Source organism: Saccoglossus kowalevskii, chromosome 15 (assembly GCF_978046115.1).
Source record: "Saccoglossus kowalevskii chromosome 15, keSacKowa6.1, whole genome shotgun sequence".
NCBI classification, from domain to species: Eukaryota; Metazoa; Hemichordata; class Enteropneusta; family Harrimaniidae; genus Saccoglossus; species Saccoglossus kowalevskii.
Window position 1 is genome coordinate 3003839 of NC_140655.1, and position 21157 is coordinate 3024995.

Below are 21157 nucleotides of genomic sequence, written 5' to 3' on the forward strand. Positions count from 1 at the left end.
TTATTGTTGGGACACTAACCCGGGCTATTGGGTCTGTGAATATTTCAATATTACCGACTTGATAATGCGTTGCATTCGTAATTATTACGCAAATATAAACATGGGCGCATTTAAAACATTGAAAAAGATAGTCAGGTCCCGGAGTCAGGTGTCCAACGAAAGTCGAGAAAATATTTTAAATACTTGTGACTCATCGGTGAATTATTTTATTCGAAATATAGTGAATATGTAACCATACAACAACATACAATATCATGCGTAATGTTAATTTTTTCTATAATAAACTCGCAGTTCACTTCGATCGCATAATTCGCGTACATGACTGAACTATAAATAACCACGTGTTTGAATTACGTGCGGCAATGGGCAAAGACCTCAATGAGTTCACGCACTGACATTTAAATTCGGGCCACCCAGTTTGACGCAAAACGATATAGTTACTTAACATTTGTTCAAAAAATCGGTAAACTCTCGCGAAGAGTTAACTGAAAGGCAACGTCGTTTTTGACAAAAAAAAACAAAAACACGTCAATACAAGATTATGTGTGCAAGATTAGATTTTTAGAACGTACATGACCGCTTTAATAACTGTTTTTTTTAATAATCATGTTGCTCGTGAAACACAGGAGACATTTTAGTTCGTCCATTTCTTGTTTACCGATCTTATACATTTTGTCTGGAATGCGATACAGGCAAAGAATAAACATTAATGATACCCACCGTTGTCAAATCAACAAGAGGCTCGAATCAAGAAGGCTCGGCTATTTAAAACTTCGTAAATAACATTCTTTTCATGCTGTAGACTTTATTCAAGTGTAACAAACGTAAGTGCAATGTATGGACGAGTCATAATACTCGTACCTTTGAAAGTTACGACTTTTACTCTTGGAATTGGTGATAAATACATGCATTAAATACAACATTGTTTCACGCAACAACAATTCGTATACAGCATTGGACTTCTGGATTTTTATATTAATATCAAAGAAAGCTTAGAAAGAACTCCCGTGTGCTGAGAGTATTGAAGACACATTAAAAATTAATTCAAAATTACCTGTACAAGAGATATTGATAGAAAAGCTGAAAACTAATTATGTACATCAGGTAACTAATATGAACAGAACAGAACAAAAAAATTATGAATTATTATGCTAATTAGAGAATTAATATGAACAAATTTTAACCCAAAATTAATCAGACCTGTCTATTGTCCTAGAGCATTTATGTACCAAATTTTATTCAAATGTGATGATCAGTAATTGAGATATTAGTGTTAATTAATTATGTTAATTAGGTGATTAATAAGCATAAATATTTACCAAAAACTAATTGGGTTTCTGCATAGTTCTCTTTAAAAGTTTCATTAAAATCCAATTTGTGGTTCTTTATATATCAGTGGAACATTATGCAAATTAGGTAATTAATATCCAATTAAAACTAATTAGGTCTCTGCATAATCCTAGATCTATGTAGCAAGTCTCATTGAAATATGATGATTACTACTTGATATATCAAAAGCTGAAAATTAATTAATTATGCAAATTAGATAATTAATATGTACTCATATTACCCTAAAAACTATTAGGTTTGTGCAGTGTCCTATGACATCTATGTACCAAGTGTCATTGAAATGTGATGATTACTACTTGAAATATCAAAAGCTGAAAATTAGTTAATTATGCAAATTAGCTAATTAATATATACTGATATTAGCCTAAAACTATCAGGTCTGTGCAGTGTCCTATGATGTCTATGTACCAAATTTCATTGAAATGTGATGATTACTACTTGAAATATCAGAAGCTGAAAATTAATTAATTATGCAAATTAGGTAATTAATATGTACTCATATTACCTTAAAAACTATCAGGTCTGTGCAGTGTCCTATGACATCTATGTACCAAATTTCATTGAAATGTGATGATTACTACTTGATATACCAAAAGCTGAAAATTAATTAATTATGCAAATTAGCTAATTAATATATACTGATATTACCCAAAAAACTATCAGGTCTGTGCAGTGTCCTATGACATCTATGTACCAAGTGTCATTGAAATGTGATGATTACTACTTGAAATATCAAAAGCTGAAAATTAATTAATTATGCAAATTAGGTAATTAATATGTACTCATATTACCTTAAAAACTATCAGGTCTGTGCAGTGTCCTATGACATCTATGTACCAAATTTCATTGAAATGTGATGATTACTACTTAAAATATCAAAAGCTGAAAATTAATTAATTATGCAAATTAGGTAATTAATATATACTGATATTACCCAAAAAACTATCAGGTCTGTGCAGTGTCCTATGACATCTATGTACCAAATTTCATTGAAATGTGATGATTACTACTTGAAATATCAAAAGCTGAAATATAATTAATTATGCTAATTAGGTAATTAATATGTACTCGTATTACCCTAAAAACTATCAGGTCTGTGCAGTGTCCTATGACATCTATGTACCAAGTGTCATTGAAATGTGATGATTAGTACTTGAAATATCAAAAGCTGAAAATTAATTAATTATGCAAATTAGGTAATTAATATGTACTCATATTACCCTAAAAACTCTCAGGTCTGTGCAGTGTCCTATGACATCTATGTACCAAGTTTCATTGAAATGTGACAATTACTACTTGAAATATCAAAAGCTGAAAATTAATTAATTATGCTAATTAGGTAATTAATATCTACTGATATTACCCTAAAACTTTCCGGTTTGTGCAGTGTCCTATGATATCTATGTACCAAGTTTTATTGAAATGTGATGATTAGTACTTGAGATATCAGTGGAAAAGCCGAAAATTGATTAATCATTATGCAAATTAGGTAATTAATATTGCACAGATTTTTACCCAAAACTAATCAAATCTGCACATTAGTTTGGAGCATCTGTGTGCCAAGTTTCATCAAAATCCAATGAGTGGTTCTTTAGATATCAGTGGAACAGTCATGAAACAGCTAAAAATCAGCTAATTATCATGCAAATTAGGTAATTAATATGCATGGATTTTTACCAAAACCTAATCAAATCTGCGCATTGGCCCAGAGCATCTATGCACCAAGTTTCATCAAAAACTGATGTATGGTTCTTGAGATATCAGTGGAACAGACGGACACACATACACACACACACACACACACACACACACACACACACACACATACAGACACACTAACTGCAAAGACTCCCTTTTTCGCACACGGGAGTCAAAAATCAGCTAATTATCATGCAAATTAGGTAATTAATATTCATAGATTTTTACCAAAACTTAATCAACTCTGCGCATTATCCCAGAGCATCTATGTACCAAGTTTCACCAAAATTTGATTAGTGGTTCTTGAGATAACTGTGGAACAAAAAAAGTGACATACATATATACATACATACATACATACAGACATACAGACAGGGTAACTGCAAAGACTCCCTTTTGTGCTTCGCACACGGGAGTCAAAAATACGCGAGTCGATAATATTATCATATGCTTAGTATTTCCATGCCAGCGATGCTCGTAACCTGCTCGATTTAAAAACAGCTATTTGAAACAAAGACCCATGGAATCACAAAGGAAACTGTTAAGTACATATTTCATACCTTTCCTACGACCGCGGTTGCAACCGGTACCGGTGGCCACCGCGGGAGAAACCCCTAATTATAAGCAGTCCGCGGCTCTCCCCGGTTTACCGCGGAGAGCCGCGGTGAACCGCCCGTTTGATTTCCGACTCTTCCCTTAGACTTCTTTTGGCGTCAGGAGTGAATGAAATATCCAAAATATTAAAAAAAAAAACTGCCGAAAAAATGCCGGGCGATTTCATGGTCCATTCACAGTCCCTCCACAGGGACTGTGGCCCGTTGCAGACTGCTCGACCGACTGTCCATACACGTGTTGTCACTGTACATCCGCCATGTTGAATCGCACAAGATCGGCAAAATCTTCATTGCAACTAACAGTTCAATGCTCACAACATAAAAAATACGAATATAATCATAGGCAACCTGCTATTAGATAATGAATAAATTGATCGACACAGGGAAATTCTCCCCCCCCCCCCCCGAGTTGTGAATATTTCGGAAATCGCTACACAAGCAAAAGACCGGAAACGATTTACCGGTACTTGAAAACTATGTCCTCGTGAATTAATCGTTCGTGTACAATAATTTGACAGGGTATACAATTCACAAACTATTTTCGTAGATTAGAGACAATTGTTTGCTTTTTTTTTTGGTTTTTCACAAGAATATAAAGCTGGCAATCATCATAATATTCACGTCCGTCCATACGTCACGGAATGTACACCAATCGTACCCCAATAAACTGGAAAACTTACCTTTGCAAACATGTCTCTTATGCCGCCTTCTTGAAGTTCTTGAAATCAAATAAGGTTACTAGTTCTTTTAGTAACTAGTGAATGAGACCACTGAGCCGAACAGAATACATGTATAAACAGTACTATAATAAATTGCACGCAATGGAGAATTCACGTGCCGTAATAACAGCAGCATTACTCACAGATCTAATCTACTGTAAAATATTTTATTTCAGCTGGAATTATCATTCGCTGAAAAAGATTTTTTCTGGGTGTTTTGTATTGAATTTATTTTCATTGATTTTTGACAAGTTGACTGTAAAATATAGGAAAAAAGGTATAGTCGCTGGATTTTATTTTTACTGAAACATTTCTTCAGCGAAAATAGTAAAAAAATGTTGCAAGCGAAAATAAAGCATTTCACAGTAATTAATTTATTCTGAGCATGTGCAGACGTTCTGTCAATGTTGCCGGGAGAGGTATTTTTTGATGAAAATCGTGAAAAAGACCCACCTGGGATTTTTAGATCGGAAAAAAAAATTACGTGCATATGTTCATCAACCTGCCAAGTTTCACTGATATCTGCTGTAGAATTTCTGAGAAAATGTTGGAGACGGAAAAAGGAATATGGAAAACGGAAAATGGACATTTGACATAACCAGAATTATAAGTCCCCTTTTCAGGCTGTGCCTGAATGGGGACTAATAAACGATGTCTCAGCCCAGTACAAAATTTTTACTTATGACTACCACCTACATGTAGTTAAGACCAGTGAAAAACAGTGTCTTACCTTGCCAGTGTCGTGCCCATAACAAAAGCATACTGCTGATAGGGTGACAGGGTCGGCATTGCCAAAGGACGCTAGACCCAAACCCAAATTCTGGGGGTAACTAGCATTCCAAAAAGAAAAAGAAAAAAGGCCGAAATAGTTCTGCATGAGGGAATAGGCTGAAAGCGCTCCCCAATCTGTGAGGTACATATCAGTTATCATAGTCATAGCCGTGGCGTGTGGGTCCAATTGGGCAATTGCCATCCACCAGGGCAGGGAATCCCTTGCTTGGTCTGAGAGAGTTACTTGCCTCTGCAGTTCCTGTGGGCGAGACCAGTGTTGTAACAAATTGCATTGCACTGGGCGACTACGCAGTGCAACTTGGGGAACTACCCTGCGAACTGACGTCATCATTCCGATGATACGCATCAGGTCTCGGAGAGACACAGAAGGAACGCTGACTAGACGTTCGGCTAGGCCGCTTAGTGCAAGGCAACAAGCCTGCGATGGATACACCAAGTCTGCCTCCGTGTCAAACTCCATGCCCAGAAACACCAACTGCTGTGTTGGATGTGGTTGGGACTTTTCTAGATTTAATAGGAAGCCCAACTGGTGTAGTAAATCTTGTGCCTTACTTGCTCAGCAAAAAAACCTCTTGTTTTGGTTGTGTAGCAACCAGTCATCTAGGTACGGGTTGATGTGTACCGACGACCGGTGCAGCAGCACCACCACCTGTTTCAACACTCTAGTGAAGACGTATAGAGCCATGCATAGCCCAAAGGGGAACACCCGAACCTGAATTGAAGGAGTCAATGACTAGCTGGGTGCATTGGTATGTGAAGGTAAGCATAGCCTAAAACTAATGACGTTAACCAGTCAAAACGATGAATGGAGAATAAAACGATGCTCGGGTTCTCCATGCGGAATCAATTGAGGAGCACATACTCATTTAGTCCAGAACTGGACGCTGGCCACCTGTAGCATTTGGAACTACAAACACATGTGAGGAGAAGCCCGGACTTGTCGCCGGGTCTACTATCATGTGTATGGCGCCCTTTGTCAGCAAACTGTCTACCTCTTGTCGGATTGTTTTCTCCTTGCGGAAATCCCCTGGCAGCACTTCCAATGGGGGGGGGGCGTGGGTGGAGATAGCAGCAGAATTTAGTATCACCAGCTGGAGAGCCTAGGGATCGGTTACCCACTGCCTCCAAGCCGGAATACACTGGCGCAATCTGTGTGCGACAGGGATATATGGGTTTAGCGCTTGTACATGGGGCATTCTCTCCCCTCAAGGCTTGTAGGAGTCGAAAAGTTCAGACTCTGCCTCCCGTTATACGTATGCCTATCCCCTGTTACAGACTGAAGTATCAAAGTTGGTTCCCCTGCGATCTGGGTGGGCAACCAACAGAGGAAGAGAAGGAACCATCACCTGGTTCCTTCTTCCTAGGGGGTGCGCCACCACTCTTCCCTCCACCGGAAGAGTAGGGGTGCTTGCCTCCTGGCTGCTTTTGTCCAGTGGGTGCCGCCTCTGCCAAGAGAGCCAGATGAAACTGCAGGAGATCACACACAGCCGTGCGATGCCCCACCAACAGCTGTGTCTGCTGGTCTGGGGGGCTGGTGCGTTCCGCCTCCGAGTCCTAGAGACGCAAAGTAATGTGTTCCAGTGTGCCGGCCACAAACTCCAAAAAGTTCGTGTGTCTCAACTCTGCTCTCAGGGAGTGGTGGATCGTTTCGGACTGAGCTGCAAAAATATTACATGGAGCTCGGCCATCCCCCTTTGCCCATCCCGCTGAACAAAAGTTTGTGGTACCGGGGTTGGGAGAATGAACTGAGGGATCCGGTCGGGTGTGAGGTTTTGCTCCAGACTTTGCTGGTACCGGAACCAGACACCACACCAATCGGGTAGAGCTTTATCCAGCGGAAAGAGTTAAGCATAAGATTGCCCCACCCTGGGGCCTTAGGACTAGACACCTCCGCAGGGAACCAACGTCCGCCCATCAACACCGTCTGTGTACCCTCCGCTATGTTCAGCACTTAGCCAGACCAGGAGAGAAACGCAGACAGTGTTGCGTTGGATCCTGGAGCCTGTAATCCCGAAAGCGACAACACTACAGAGAGTGATTGCTTCAGGATCGAGGGCGAGGGCATATACATCTGGTAGTTAGACTCGATGATACCCTGAATCACCCCCACGGCGTGGCTCACAGAGTTGACTCAGAGGGACCTCCTGAGGTTGTATATACCGAATCAGATAACACCAAAACCCCTCCCTTCACCTTAAAATAGTGAGCAAGGGTCTGTCCGGTAGCACTTCTGATGGCTGGCTCGGACCCCTTTGTGGCGGAAGCCGGGCTCAGGTAAAAATTCCTGTTACCGACTCCAACAGACAATCCCTGGTTGACAGGGAGGCGGCGAAACGAACGTCCTGCCCTGGTTGGTTCACTCCGAAATCGCCATGATGCAATTCTTCAGAACTTTCTGGTAACAGAAGTGAATAATCGATGCACGGTTACCATGGTCTACGCATTCACAACGGTAAATATCCAGGCTGTATTAAACAAGTCGTCAATGACACGTCCCCGTTCCGTTCATATTTGAGTGACATATACATTCAAAGCAGATCATGACCGAAATGCACCTGCATATGTACAACACATTGTACTAAATCTGAACAAAATCCATCCATGCATGACTGAGATCCGGTTCCGGAATTGTGAAAATACATGATTTTGATGCATTTTCGGCCTTAAAATGGCCATCATTCAGCTATTGTTAAGCGGACCATGAAACAAATGCACATATCTATTTGTGACATGATGTACCATGTGTGTGTGAAGTTTGAACTTGATCAATCCAGACATGTCTTGGATACGGATCCAGAACTGAATTCTTTAAAACAAAATGGCCGCCAGTCAGCCATTTCAAACTTGATCCGAAAAAAAAATGACGTGCATCAAGGTCCTATTATGTTTAATGTATGTACCAAATTTGAACAAAATCTGTCCATGCATAACTGAGATCCGGGTTCGGAATGGTGAAAATGTGCGATTTCAATGCATTTTCGGCCTTAAAGAGGCCGCCATTTGGCTATCGTTAATGAGATCATGAAACAAATGCACATACATATTTGTGACATGATGTACCTTGTGTGTGTGAAGTTTGAACTTGATCAATCCAGACATGTCTCGGATACGGATCCAGAACTGAATTCTTCAAAACAAAACGGCCGCCAGTCGGCCATTTCGAACTTGATCCGAAAAAAAAAATGACGTGCATCAAGGTCCTATTATGTTTAATGTATGTACCAAATTTGAACGAAATCCGTCCATGCATAACCAAGATCCGGGTCCGGAATGGTGAAAATGTGTGATTTTGATGCATTTTCAGCCTTAAAATGGCCGCTATTCGGCTATCGTTAATCGGATCATGAAAAAAATGCATGTGCATATGTCAAATATAATGTGTGATGTACGAGTGAAGTTTGAACTTATCGGTCCATGCATAACTGAGATCCGGGTCCGCAATAGTGAAAATGTGCGATTTCAATGCATTTTCGGCCTTAAAGCGGCCGCCATTTGGCTATCGTTAATGAAATCATGAAACAAATGCACATACATATTTGTGACATGATGTACCTTGTGTGTGTGAAGTTTGAACTCGATCAATCCAAGCATGTCTCAGATACGGATCCAGAACTGAATTCTTTAAAACAAAATGGCCGCCAGTCGGCCATTTCAAACCCGATCAAAAAAAAAAATGACGTGCATCAAGGTCCTATTATGTTTAATGTATGTACCAAATTTGAACGAAATCCGTCCATGCATAACTGAGATCCGGGTCCGGAATGGTGAAAATGTGTGATTTTGATGCATTTTCGGACTTAAAATGGCCGCTATTCGGCTATCGTTAATCGGATCATGAAAAAAATGCATGTGCATATGTCCCATACAATGTGTGATGTATGAGTGAAGTTTGAACTTAATCGGTTCATGCATGTTCGAGATACAGGTGATCACGGACGCACGCACGCACGGACGCACGCACGCACGCACGCACGCACGCACGCACGCACGCACACACGTACGCACACAGGGCAAAACATAGGTCCCCGTTTTCGGACTACATCCGAACGTGGACTAATAAAAAAGATTACCAGTATTCGTTAAGCAATGATCAATGACCAAATTTTTAAAATACGTGCCAAGTTTCATCAAAATCCAATGAGTGGTTCTTTAGATATCAGTGGAACAGACACAGACAGACACACTAACTGCAAAGACTCCCTTTTTGTCCCGGTATCGGTCACGATCATATTTACTTCAAAGGTAATTTAAAAGTGATGATAGATTCATTGATATTGAATTACAGTACTTCTAAATTTCATCATTGCTTTCAAGCAGTCACGGTTGGCCGAACTTGACTTGTGTTTTCTCGATAATTCTAGTCTAATATGTCGTCACGAAACCAAGTTTCACACCGGAAATAGCTATCGTGCATAACAGAATCACGATCAGCGTGTTCTAAACTTTTACGTTTTTATTATTCCAGTATTTTATATGCCAAACGTTATTCCCAAGCCTCCTAAATGACGAGATAAACTTTCGATTTACACGTTTCATAACTCGTTCTTACAATAATATCAGGACTGTTTTTCTGGCAAAGTGTGACACTGTGCGATCGCTAGTTTCTCACCAAAGTCAGGACACAAAAAAATAAATCAAAGTTCATAATAAATACCATAAGCACAGTTTCTTACCTTTGATATAATTTAATCTATATAAGCCTTGTGCAAAGAAAGATACAGTCCCGGAATATGGACGAACGGACGGACGGACGGACGTACAGACAGACAGACATATAGACGGACAGACAGAAGCCAATCTATAAGCCTTCGTCTTCGAAGGCTAATAAAAAAATATTCACTAAGACTAGAGAACTGAAAGTATCGTCATGAATTTAAGATATATATTTTTGTTTATAGTAATATAGTTGGAACATAAACATGTCAGAAATATGGATCCAGAAGATGCTTGATTATGATGATTTTTGTATCCGATTGTCAAATGAGTACTTATTGCATTAATTAAAACAAAATAGCCACCAGTCGGCCATTTTGAATATCTATAACATGATGTAAAATGAATATATAAAATTTGAACATAATCAGTCAAATCATATCAGAGATATGGCTCTAGAAGCGCATTCATTTAAACAAAATGGCCACCAGTCAGCCATTTTAAATCCGATCTGTAAAATAAAATGATGTGCATCAGGAACCATAAACTCTAATGTATGTACCAAGTTTGAAAGAAATCTATCCATAAACGCCAAGATTCAGTTCTGGAATGCCAAAAATGCTTGATTTTTGATGATTTTTTAGCACAAAAATGGATGTCATTTGGCCATTTTGAATCAGATAGTCAAACCAATATATGGCACTAAAACTGCATTCATTGAAGCAAAATGGCCACCAGTTGGCCATTTTAAAAATAAAATCAAAGAAAGCTTAGAAAGAACTCCCGTGTGCTGAGAGTATTGGAGACACATTAAAAATTAATTCAAAATTACTTGAACTTGAGATGTTGATGGAAACGCAGAAAATTTATTATGCAAATAAGGTAATGAACAGATTTAAGTGTCAAACTAATAAGGTCTGCACAATGTACCAAGTTTCATTGAAAGGTGATTAGAACCAAAAAAATATTAATTATTATGCTAATTAGAGAATTAATATGAACAGATTTTAACCCAAAATTAATCAGGCTGTCTATTGTCCTAGACCATTTATGTACCAAGTTTTATTCAAATGTGATGATCAATACTTGAGATATACAGTATTAATTAATTATGTTAATTAGGTGATTAAGAAGTATAAATATTTACCAAAAACTAATATGGTGTATAGTCCTAGGTTCATTGAAATGTACTCTTGAAAAGTTTCGTTAAAATCCAATGAGTGATTTTTAGACATCAGTGCAACAGCCATAGAACAGCAACAAATTAACTAATTATGCAAATTAGGTAATTAATAGGCACAATTATTTATCCCAAAATTAATCAGGTCTCTGCGTAGTCCTAGAATATCTATGTCGCAAGTCTCATTGAAATGTGATGATTAGTACTTGAGATATCAGGTGAAAAGCTGAAAATTAACTAATTATGCTAATAAGGTGATTAATATGCACAAATATTTACCCCAAACTAATTAGGTCTCTGCACAGTCCTCAAGTAACTATGTACCAAGTTTCATTGAAACGTGATCATTTTTACTTGAAATATCAACCCCTGAAAATTAATTAATTATGCAAATTAGGTAATTAATATGTACTGATATTACCCTAAAAACTATCAGGTCTGTGCAGTGTCATATGACATCTATGTACCAAGTTTTATTGAAATGTTATGATTAGTACTTGAGATATCAGTGGAAAAGCCGAAAATTGATTAATCATTATGTAAATTAGGTAATTAATAATATTAACAGATTTTTACCCCAAACTAATCAAATCTGCGCATTAGTTCAGAGCATCCATGTGCCAAGTTTCATTGAAATCCAATGAGTGGTTCTTCAAAAATCAGTGGAACAGTCATAAAACAGCTTAAATCAGTTAATTATCATGAAAATTAGGTAATTAATATTCATAGATTTTTACCCAAAACTAATCAAACCTGCATATTGGTTCAGAACATCCATGTGCCAAGTTTCATCAAAATCCAATGAGTGGTTCTTCAAATATCAGTGGACCAGTCATGGTACAGCTTGAAATCAGTTAATTATCATTCAAATTAGGTAATTAATATTCATAGATTTTTACCCAAAACTAATCAAATCTGCGCACTAGTTCAGAGCATCCATGTGCCAAGTTTCATCAAAATCCAATGAGTGGTTCTTCAGATATCTGTGGAACAGTCTTGGAACAGCTAAAAATCAGCTAATTATCATGCAAATTAGGTAATTAATATTCATAGATTTTTACCAAAACCTAATCAGCTCTGCGCATTATACCAGAGCATCTATGTACCAAGTTTCACCAAAATTTGATTAGTGGTTCTTGAGATAACGGTGGAACAAAAAAAGTGACATACATACATACAGACATACATACATACATACAGACATACAGTACAGTTCTCGCGGAAGCTTTGGCTTTTGTGGCATCATTGTCGCATACGCATGGCTTCATTGTCGCCTCAGCATCGCATCATTGTGGCATCAGCTTCGCGTCATTGAAAATTGAAGCTGTGTTCGCCTCTCTTATTTTGTGGCATCATCGTGGCCTCAGCTTCGCAGTCTCATGGCATCAACATGGCATCAGCTTCAAAGTATTGTGACATGAGTATGACCTCATTATTTTCACATGGAAAGGCAGTAGAGAAAAAACACATGTACAGAAGTTCGATATGTAATCAATTTGAAATTCAAAGCGGTAAGGGGAATAAAATAATATGACCAAGAGTAAAATGACATTTTAAAAAGATATCTTGTTTAATTATTTAATGTTGCGAGTATTGGGTACCAAAAACTATGTGAAGTACATTGCAATCTGCAAGGTCATATTAACTGCAAGGAAAATCGTGATAAATTTAAATCGCACGACGCAATCGTCGTTCGGAAACAACACAATTTGCTATACAAAATGAAACTGTTCTTGTTATAAAACTACCTTATTTTCGTTCATTTTATTTGCTGGTAAGAGAACAGATTCAGATCCCTCATTTTGGTGGTATTTTTCTGTGTTTCGTTTTAGCCGAGCCCGTTCCCATGCCCGGACTACTAATACATGCAAAACACGCGAACGCCGCCTGGCGTTGTCGCCTGCCATCTTGATACAAAGTTCCAAAACAAGTGCGTACATTTCCAACTATGATTGGATGGTTGTGGTGGCGTCGGTCTGGTAAAATTTTACATCCAATTTTCAAAATTAAGTCACGATCAGTGACCTGAGCTCGATCTATACGTACTTTAAAAGTATTCTCACAAAAAAATATTTTCGAATAAAAACAAGCCACAGGCCTGGTAAAAAATCGAATAGCACTTGACGTGCAGAAATAATTTATTGGGCTTCAGAAAAAAAAGTATTCATTTAGTTGTAGCCGTAAATATTTGGTGACCAGTCGATGAACAATTTGAAACTCATTATACACACGGAAGTCCTTCGATACTGAATATCATCGACCCCAATCTGGTTTACCTTATTTCCCAACTTGCAAAACTGATTTGTATCTCCGCCCAGTTTTTCTTTTTTCTTTTTTTGAACTGAGTTCAAATCCCAGCAGTTTGTCAAAATATACCGATGTTTTTCAGTGAATGATTGTGAAGCCTGTCACAGCACAGTGAATCGACGCCGGAGATTGGACAGTACGACGACCTTTCAATTAGCGTCAAATATGCTTTGTTACAACATCATTGATTTGCTGAAAGTCACCTGATCGGAGCACGACCTGGGTCACAGAACCATATTTGTCTGTATTATCAACGGGACTTTGCGAGAAAACCACACCCACATTTTCAACCATTTTTAGCGCGGAAGTTGCCAACAAATGTCGAAAAACTCATGAATTTTATGGATTTGAATAAAATAAAGCTAGCGATTGGTAAGACTGGTTAATAATATATCCCCCGATGCTCTTCGATTTTTTTTAAATTTTATTTCAAGGCGAGAAATGGATAATTGAAGTTCCATCGATTTCAAGGTGACTGTTTCACCGCGACAACTCTACGCTGTGTTGTAGTTTCACGAGGTAAAAAAATATATATAATAAATAGTACATGTTTAATAATTTGGTTTTACAGCCCGCAAATTACGGGACATGATCCCCATGAATTACGATAAATAAATGCTGATTGTGTTGAATAATGGACATCGGGACCGTTTGGAGAAACCAACGGGGATCGATATTCCAAACAAATCATTGGGACACGGTCGGTAGACATTTCAAACAAATGAAATTATTAACGAAAGACGAGATTTTTCCAGATATTTACGAACATACTGTCACAACAAATATATGCAAAATTGACAAATACACAAAGAGATATTAGGTTTTATTTTAGCCTTAGAAATATTTTCTTTCACTCAGTCCATGCGAGGGACTTCTATTTAGCTTCATGGTCCTTCGACTTGTGTTCTCCTTGGGGGAAATAACAATAATTATACAAATCGTAAACTCAACACAGTCAGGAAAAGAAACCCGGACAACCATGTCGTACTTCTGTTGAAATACATTTTGTAGCAGTGCGTTGCGTCAGAATATTGTTTAAAATGAAATAGTCAATACCAGCCAAATCTAGGTCAAAGGGTCAGATTGCGTGCATATAATTATAGATATATAGTTAGTTAAAACAAAAAGTATTTGAACTTTTGACGGTTGTTTAACATCTATGCACGGTTACTAAACTAGTAACCGTGATATATGAAAACCAGAAAATTGTTAGTAGTCCAAATTTTTGCACAGTCGAAAATAAAGCGGAAATTCAACAAGCGGTCGCAAAAGCGAGCGATTGAAAAGCGGAAGCGGGCGAGAGGTTGGGCGAAATGAGTTCTGTACTTCTTTGTTTGATGAAGCGATGCTGATGCCACATTGTCGCCATAATGAGGCCACAATGAAGCGAAGCGATAACCGCCTAACTTTTTAATGTCGCGACATTGAAGCGATGCTGAAGCCATAACAATGCCATAATGATGCGATGCTGAAGCGAAGGTGAAGCTAAAGTGAAGCCAAAGCTTCCGCGAGAACTGTACTGTACATACAGACATACAGACAGGGTAACTGCAAAGACTCTCTTTTGTGCTTCGCACACGGGAGTCAATGATGTAAATCAAGGTCCCATAATGTCCAACGTACTAATATGTACCAAGTTTAAACAAAATCCATCCATAAATGCTTGATTTTGATGATTTGTTAGCACAAAATGGCCACCATATGTATAATATTATGTATGATTTATATGTGAAGTTTGATTGTGATTATTGGTCCAGGCATGTCTAAGATATAGGTCCGATTGCACGCACGCACGCACAGACACATAAAAGATCAAAACACAAGTCCCCTATTTTCGGACTGCGTCCGAACGGGGACTAAAAATGTTTTTTATCAAAATTGACAGAAATATTGACTAAAATTATATAATAGAGAAAATAAACGAATCTGACCGAGTTGCCTTTAACAATATTACTTACATTATCAATTATTTTGATGAGAGTTGCAGCGGCTCCTTTGGCTGATGCTACAAATTGTAAATTAGGACCAGCATTACCAAGAGACATAGAACCAATCATGACACAGAAGAACACAGTCAGCACTTCTCCCCCTGACATCTCACCACGAGACACTAAGAGTGGGCCATACCTGAAATGAAAGCAACTCTTCAGTATTTCAGGGGACATATTTTTCTGTTCTATCTACCAATGAAAAAAGTTGTTGAATTCTTTTGTTTTTATTTTTATAATTCGTACTAAAATTACAGAATTAATGTCCTAGGATGAGTAGTCCTTTCTAATAAGTAGACAACATACAACTTAGAGTTATCACAGACCTATAGTCACTCCATATGGGAAATTTTCACTCCTCTAAAATGTTATACTTTTCCAACTATTTGTGAAGTTTTTTCTCTTGTATGAAATGAGCATAATTTACATTTATAGACATAATCTGATGATGTCACATACTGTCACAACTTACCAGAAGGCCAAGGCGTAAGCAGAAAATATAATGAACATAGTAAGCATTAAACTAATTCCTGTAACCAGGGATTTACGAATACCAATATTTTTAGCGACAACAAGCTCCTTATCGTACCTACAGAGACAATATCAGCAAAAAACAAAACAAATTATTATATGAAAGCGAAATTGATGAGTAAAAGCATAGAGTCAATAATTAAAGCATGTCAGCAATTATTCTGATAGTAACTGTTCAATGTGTGTTATGTGACATATACACTCACTGGCATAGAAACACAAGACAACACTGTCATCATATAACCATACATGTACAGTCTTGCCATCATCTATTAACATAGTTTAGTAATTATAAACTCTGTCAAACTGACATTCTTTTGGGGTGGATGTCAAGGTGGTCTTAGTATTTCTTTGTCTTGTGATTTTCTGATATCATAATTTGTGTGACATCAAATTTAGGTCTTCATTGCATATCACACAAATTGCATCTTATAAATTCTCAATAGTAGAAAATTTCAAGAAAGAAAAGAAAATTCAAAATTGGTCTAGTTGTATGCTTTGGCACTACTTGTGTTTGGATTTTACAAAAAGTTACATCTTACATCCAACCTTCCAAGTAACCAATCAGATTCATTCATATAAGTCAACCTAATACACTCTTTAGTATATCCATTTTTTTTCATGACAACCAATCACATTCACCAAAAGTTGAATCTTAACTAGTGTATTTAATATTAATTGTTAAACAATGTAGTGTTAAGATATAAATTTGATTGGCTTGTAGGAAAAATTGACAAGTGTATTACTGGTAGGTAGGATACAATTTCTGTGAAAGTGAATATGATTGGCTGCCATGAAAAAATAGATACATTAGGTACTTCCTAATCCTCATGTATCCATTTTATCATTGCATCCAATCATATTCACTTTCACAGAAAAAAAGCAAAAAAAAAAGAGCAATTGAAAAGCGGAAGCAGGCGAGAGGTTGGGCAAAATAAGTAGTATATGGTCAGAAACTAGACAGGATATGCTATTCATGCAGTGTTTGGTAGTATATGGTCAGAAACTAGACAGGATATGCTATTCATGCAGTGTTTGGTAGTATATGGTCAGAAACTAGACAGGATATGCTATTCATGCAATGTTTGGTAGTATATGGTCAGAAACTAGACAGGATATGCTATTCATGCAATGTTTGGTAGTATATGGTCAGAAACTAGACAGGATATGTTATTCATGCAGTGTTTGGTAGTATATGGTCAGAAACTAGACCGGATATGCTATTCATGCAATGTTTGGTAGTATATGGTCAGAAGCTAGACAGGATATGCTATTCATGCAGTGTTTGGTAGTATATGGTCAGAAACTAGACAGGATATGCTATTCATGCAATGTTTGGTAGTATATGGTCAGAAACTAGACAGGATATGCTATTCATGCAATGTTTGGTAGTATATGGTCAGAAACTAGACAGGATATGCTATTCATGCAATGTTTGGTAGTATATGGTCAGAAACTAGACAGGATATGCTATTCATGCAACGTTTGGTAGTATATGGTCAGAAACTAGACAGGATATGCTATTCATGCAATGTTTGGTAGTATATGGTCAGAAACAAGACAGGATATGCTATTCATGCAATGTTTGGTAGTATATGGTCAGAAACTAGACAGGATATGCTATTCATGCAGTGTTTGGTAGTATATGGTCAGAAACTAGACAGGATATGCTATTCATGCAATGTTTGGTAGTATATGGTCAGAAACTAGACAGGATATGCTATTCATGCAATGTTTGGTAGTATATGGTCAGAAACTAGACAGGATATGCTATTCATGCAGTGTTTGGTAGTATATGGTCAGAAACTAGACAGGATATGCTATTCATGCAACGTTTGGTAGTATATGGTCAGAAACTAGACAGGATATGCTATTCATGCAGTGTTTGGTAGTATATGGTCAGAAACTAGACAGGATATGCTATTCATGCAATGTTTGGTAGTATATGGTCAGAAACTAGACAGGATATGCTATTCATGCAACGTTTGGTAGTATATGGTCAGAAACTAGACAGGATATGCTATTCATGCAGTGTTTGGTAGTATATGGTCAGAAACTAGACAGGATATGCTATTCATGCAGTGTTTGGTAGTATATGGTCAGAAACTAGACAGGATATGCTATTCATGCAGTGTTTGGTAGTATATGGTCAGAAACTAGACAGGATATGCTATTCATGCAGTGTTTGGTAGTATATGGTCAGAAACTAGACAGGATATGCTATTCATGCAATGTTTGGTAGTATATGGTCAGAAACTAGACAGTATATGCTATTCATGCAGTGTTTGGTAGTATATGGTCAGAAACTAGACAGGATATGCTATTCATGCAGTGTTTGGTAGTATATGGTCAGAAACTAGACAGGATATGCTATTCATGCAGTGTTTGGTAGTATATGGTCAGAAACTAGACAGGATATGCTATTCATGCAGTGTTTGGTAGTATATGGTCAGAAACTAGACAGGATATGCTATTCATGCAATGTTTGGTAGTATATGGTCAGAAACTAGACAGGATATGCTATTCATGCAACGTTTGGTAGTATATGGTCAGAAACTAGACAGGATATGCTATTCATGCAATGTTTGGTAGTATATGGTCAGAAACTAGACAGGATATGCTATTCATGCAATGTTTGGTAGTATATGGTCAGAAACTAGACAGGATATGCTATTCATGCAGTGTTTGGTAGTATATGGTCAGAAACTAGACAGGATATGCTATTCATGCAATGTTTGGTAGTATATGGTCAGAAACTAGACAGGATATGCTATTCATGCAGTGTTTGGTAGTATATGGTCAGAAACTAGACAGGATATGCTATTCATGCAGTGTTTGGTAGTATATGGTCAGAAACTAGACAGGATATGCTATTCATGTAGTGTTTGGTAGTATATGGTCAGAAACTAGACAGGATATGCTATTCATGCAATGTTTGGTAGTATATGGTCAGAAACTAGACAGGATATGCTATTCATGCAACGTTTGGTAGTATATGGTCAGAAACTAGACAGGCAGGTATGTACGACCTAAAAATAGTGCCGTATGCGAGTACCAAGTTGCGAGTCGCAAGTAGCAAAATATGCCATATGCTAGTGGTAAAAACGGCATATGCGAGTGGTAAAATGTATCGTTTGCTAGTAGCAAAAAAGCCCTATGCGAGGGGTAATACAAAGGCTTGTAGCGTTTGCTTATAATATAACGACGTACGTTCAATTGTGTTTTATCACAGTAAAATCAAATATTTACCATGGTTATGAAATGATGTGTACTTGGTTGGTTAAGATTGGCAAGATGCTGTTAAGGTTTTTACTTTTAATAGGGGTGATTCATATATAAAAATAATGGTAGAAAATAGGTGTCGTGCGATCTAGCCTAGGTGTCAACCGGCGCACGCCGCCCTGTACTCAACATTACAGTCGACTAGTGTACGCGGATTACGTTGCGAAGGTCGCAAATAAAAGCAGCTTTAACTACTATTTCCAGTGCTTTTTGTTTATTATTCATTTAAGAGTTTATATCAAAAAGTTTGTTCAGTCGTTTGCATAGAATCGATGTTTGCTCTTCACGAAATTGCACAGGAAACGTGAAAACACAATAATTTAATAAACGACCATGACCAGCCAGCACACTCCGCATAACATGTGAAAATTGTTTTTTTCTTTCGGTAAAATTTATAGTATGAATCCGTGGTCAGCGATTAAAGAATTATAAAAATATAATTGTAGTTAGTAACGGGTGCATGTTCACCGAAGCATGGAGCTAAACTATTTTAGCTCCATGACCTAAGGGTCACAGAATTCTTGTGTCACGCGCCGCCGTTTAAATGAAGACAATGGCAGGTTTCAAAAGTAGTCACACCTCGGAGAGGTGTTAAATTTGCCACAACCCAAGTGTTAACTAGCACACAATTCCATAATACATAGTATCTAATAAAGAAATAAAGTGCATGTTGAGTGATAAGTCCGCATGTTTACGAGACGTCCCTCACACATGGAATGTATTTACACGCAACCCGGATCAAATTTGAATTGAAACAAAGAAGCGTCTGCCGTTGCTTGGTCAGGACTCAGACTAGTCTGAGGTCAGGATAGAGAGACACTTTTCATGAGTAAATGCTAGTAGAAGACTTAGCCTCAATGCTCCAAATACTTCGACCTAACCACTTTATTTGTACAAGTAGAAAAAGTGTTATGTTTCGTTGAAACATAGACCTTAGAAAAGATAATAACAATAAAAAAATTTACACGAAGGCAATAAAGTTATTATTATTACTACATGCCCGGGACTTCACGTTCAAGTATCAAACTTTCCAATACAAAACATGATTAGTATCAGCAATAATTTCTAGTACTGCCTGGATAATTGCGTATTATTAGTTGACATTTTTCTTGTAGTGTTTTTCGTCAATGTATTAAATATAAGTGCGTTGGGAAATAGCATAATTATATTGCGTGAATGAAAGAGGCTGGTGATACTGTGTCACAACGCAGTTGAATGCGTTCTATTTATTTCCCAACGCGCGTGGTCGGCGCCTCTGATTGAGTTTATTTTGTATTTTTATTTTCGAAATGTATCACTGGCTGCGTTTTTTGTTGTTACGTCTCGCAAATGTCCAAGATCCAAGTAGTCTGGTTGAAACGTGCGTTCCCATTGGTCAACAGAATCAACAGTTTATAGGAGGATTTAGCTGAGGGCCTGTACTTCATTACAAAGCTGTTGAAATACCACGAAATTGTCATCACGCGTTATTCCTAATCAGCAAAACAGCGAGTTTGTTGTCCATGTCTTGTCTGAGACAAAATTGCTTTGAAACCAGCCATTGTTTCCATTGGCTCGCGTGTGACTCTGTTCAGCGAGTCTACTTGTACTGATGATAACTGTACTTCTATGATTATTTCAATGCTAACATGTCCATGCTTATTTTAACGAAACATAACACTTTTTCTACTTGTACAAATAAAGTGGTTAGGTCGAAGTATTTGGGGCATTGAGGCTAAATCTTCTACTGGCATTTACCCATGAAAATTGCCTTTCTATCCTGACCAAGCAACGGCAGACGCTTCTTTGTTTCAATTTGTTTCAATTCAAATTTGATCCGGGTTGCGTGTAAATACATTCCACGTGTGATGGACTCTCGTAAACATGCGAACTTATCACTCAACATGCACTTTATTTCTTTATTAGATACTATGTATTATGGAATTGTGTGCTAGTTAATGTAACATTTGGGTTGTGGCAAATTTAACATCTCTCCGAGGTGTGACTACTTTTGAAACCTGCCATTGTCTTCAATTAAACGGCGGCGCGTGACACAAGAATTCT

The 21157-nt window shown here is 37.7% G+C and overlaps 1 protein-coding gene across 1 annotated transcript in view; it reads right to left on the reverse strand.

Moving 5' to 3' along the window:
• The window catches only part of LOC100375660 (ATP-dependent translocase ABCB1-like), a 75138-nt gene that overhangs the window by 30836 nt on the left and 23145 nt on the right, over positions 1-21157 (reverse strand). The window contains exons 8-9 of the mRNA XM_085508619.1: positions 15774-15890; positions 15272-15440 (exon numbers count right to left, since the gene is read on the reverse strand). Coding sequence (XP_085364745.1) covers positions 15272-15440; positions 15774-15890 — 286 coding nt within the window. The remainder of the gene's footprint in view (positions 1-15271; positions 15441-15773; positions 15891-21157) is intronic.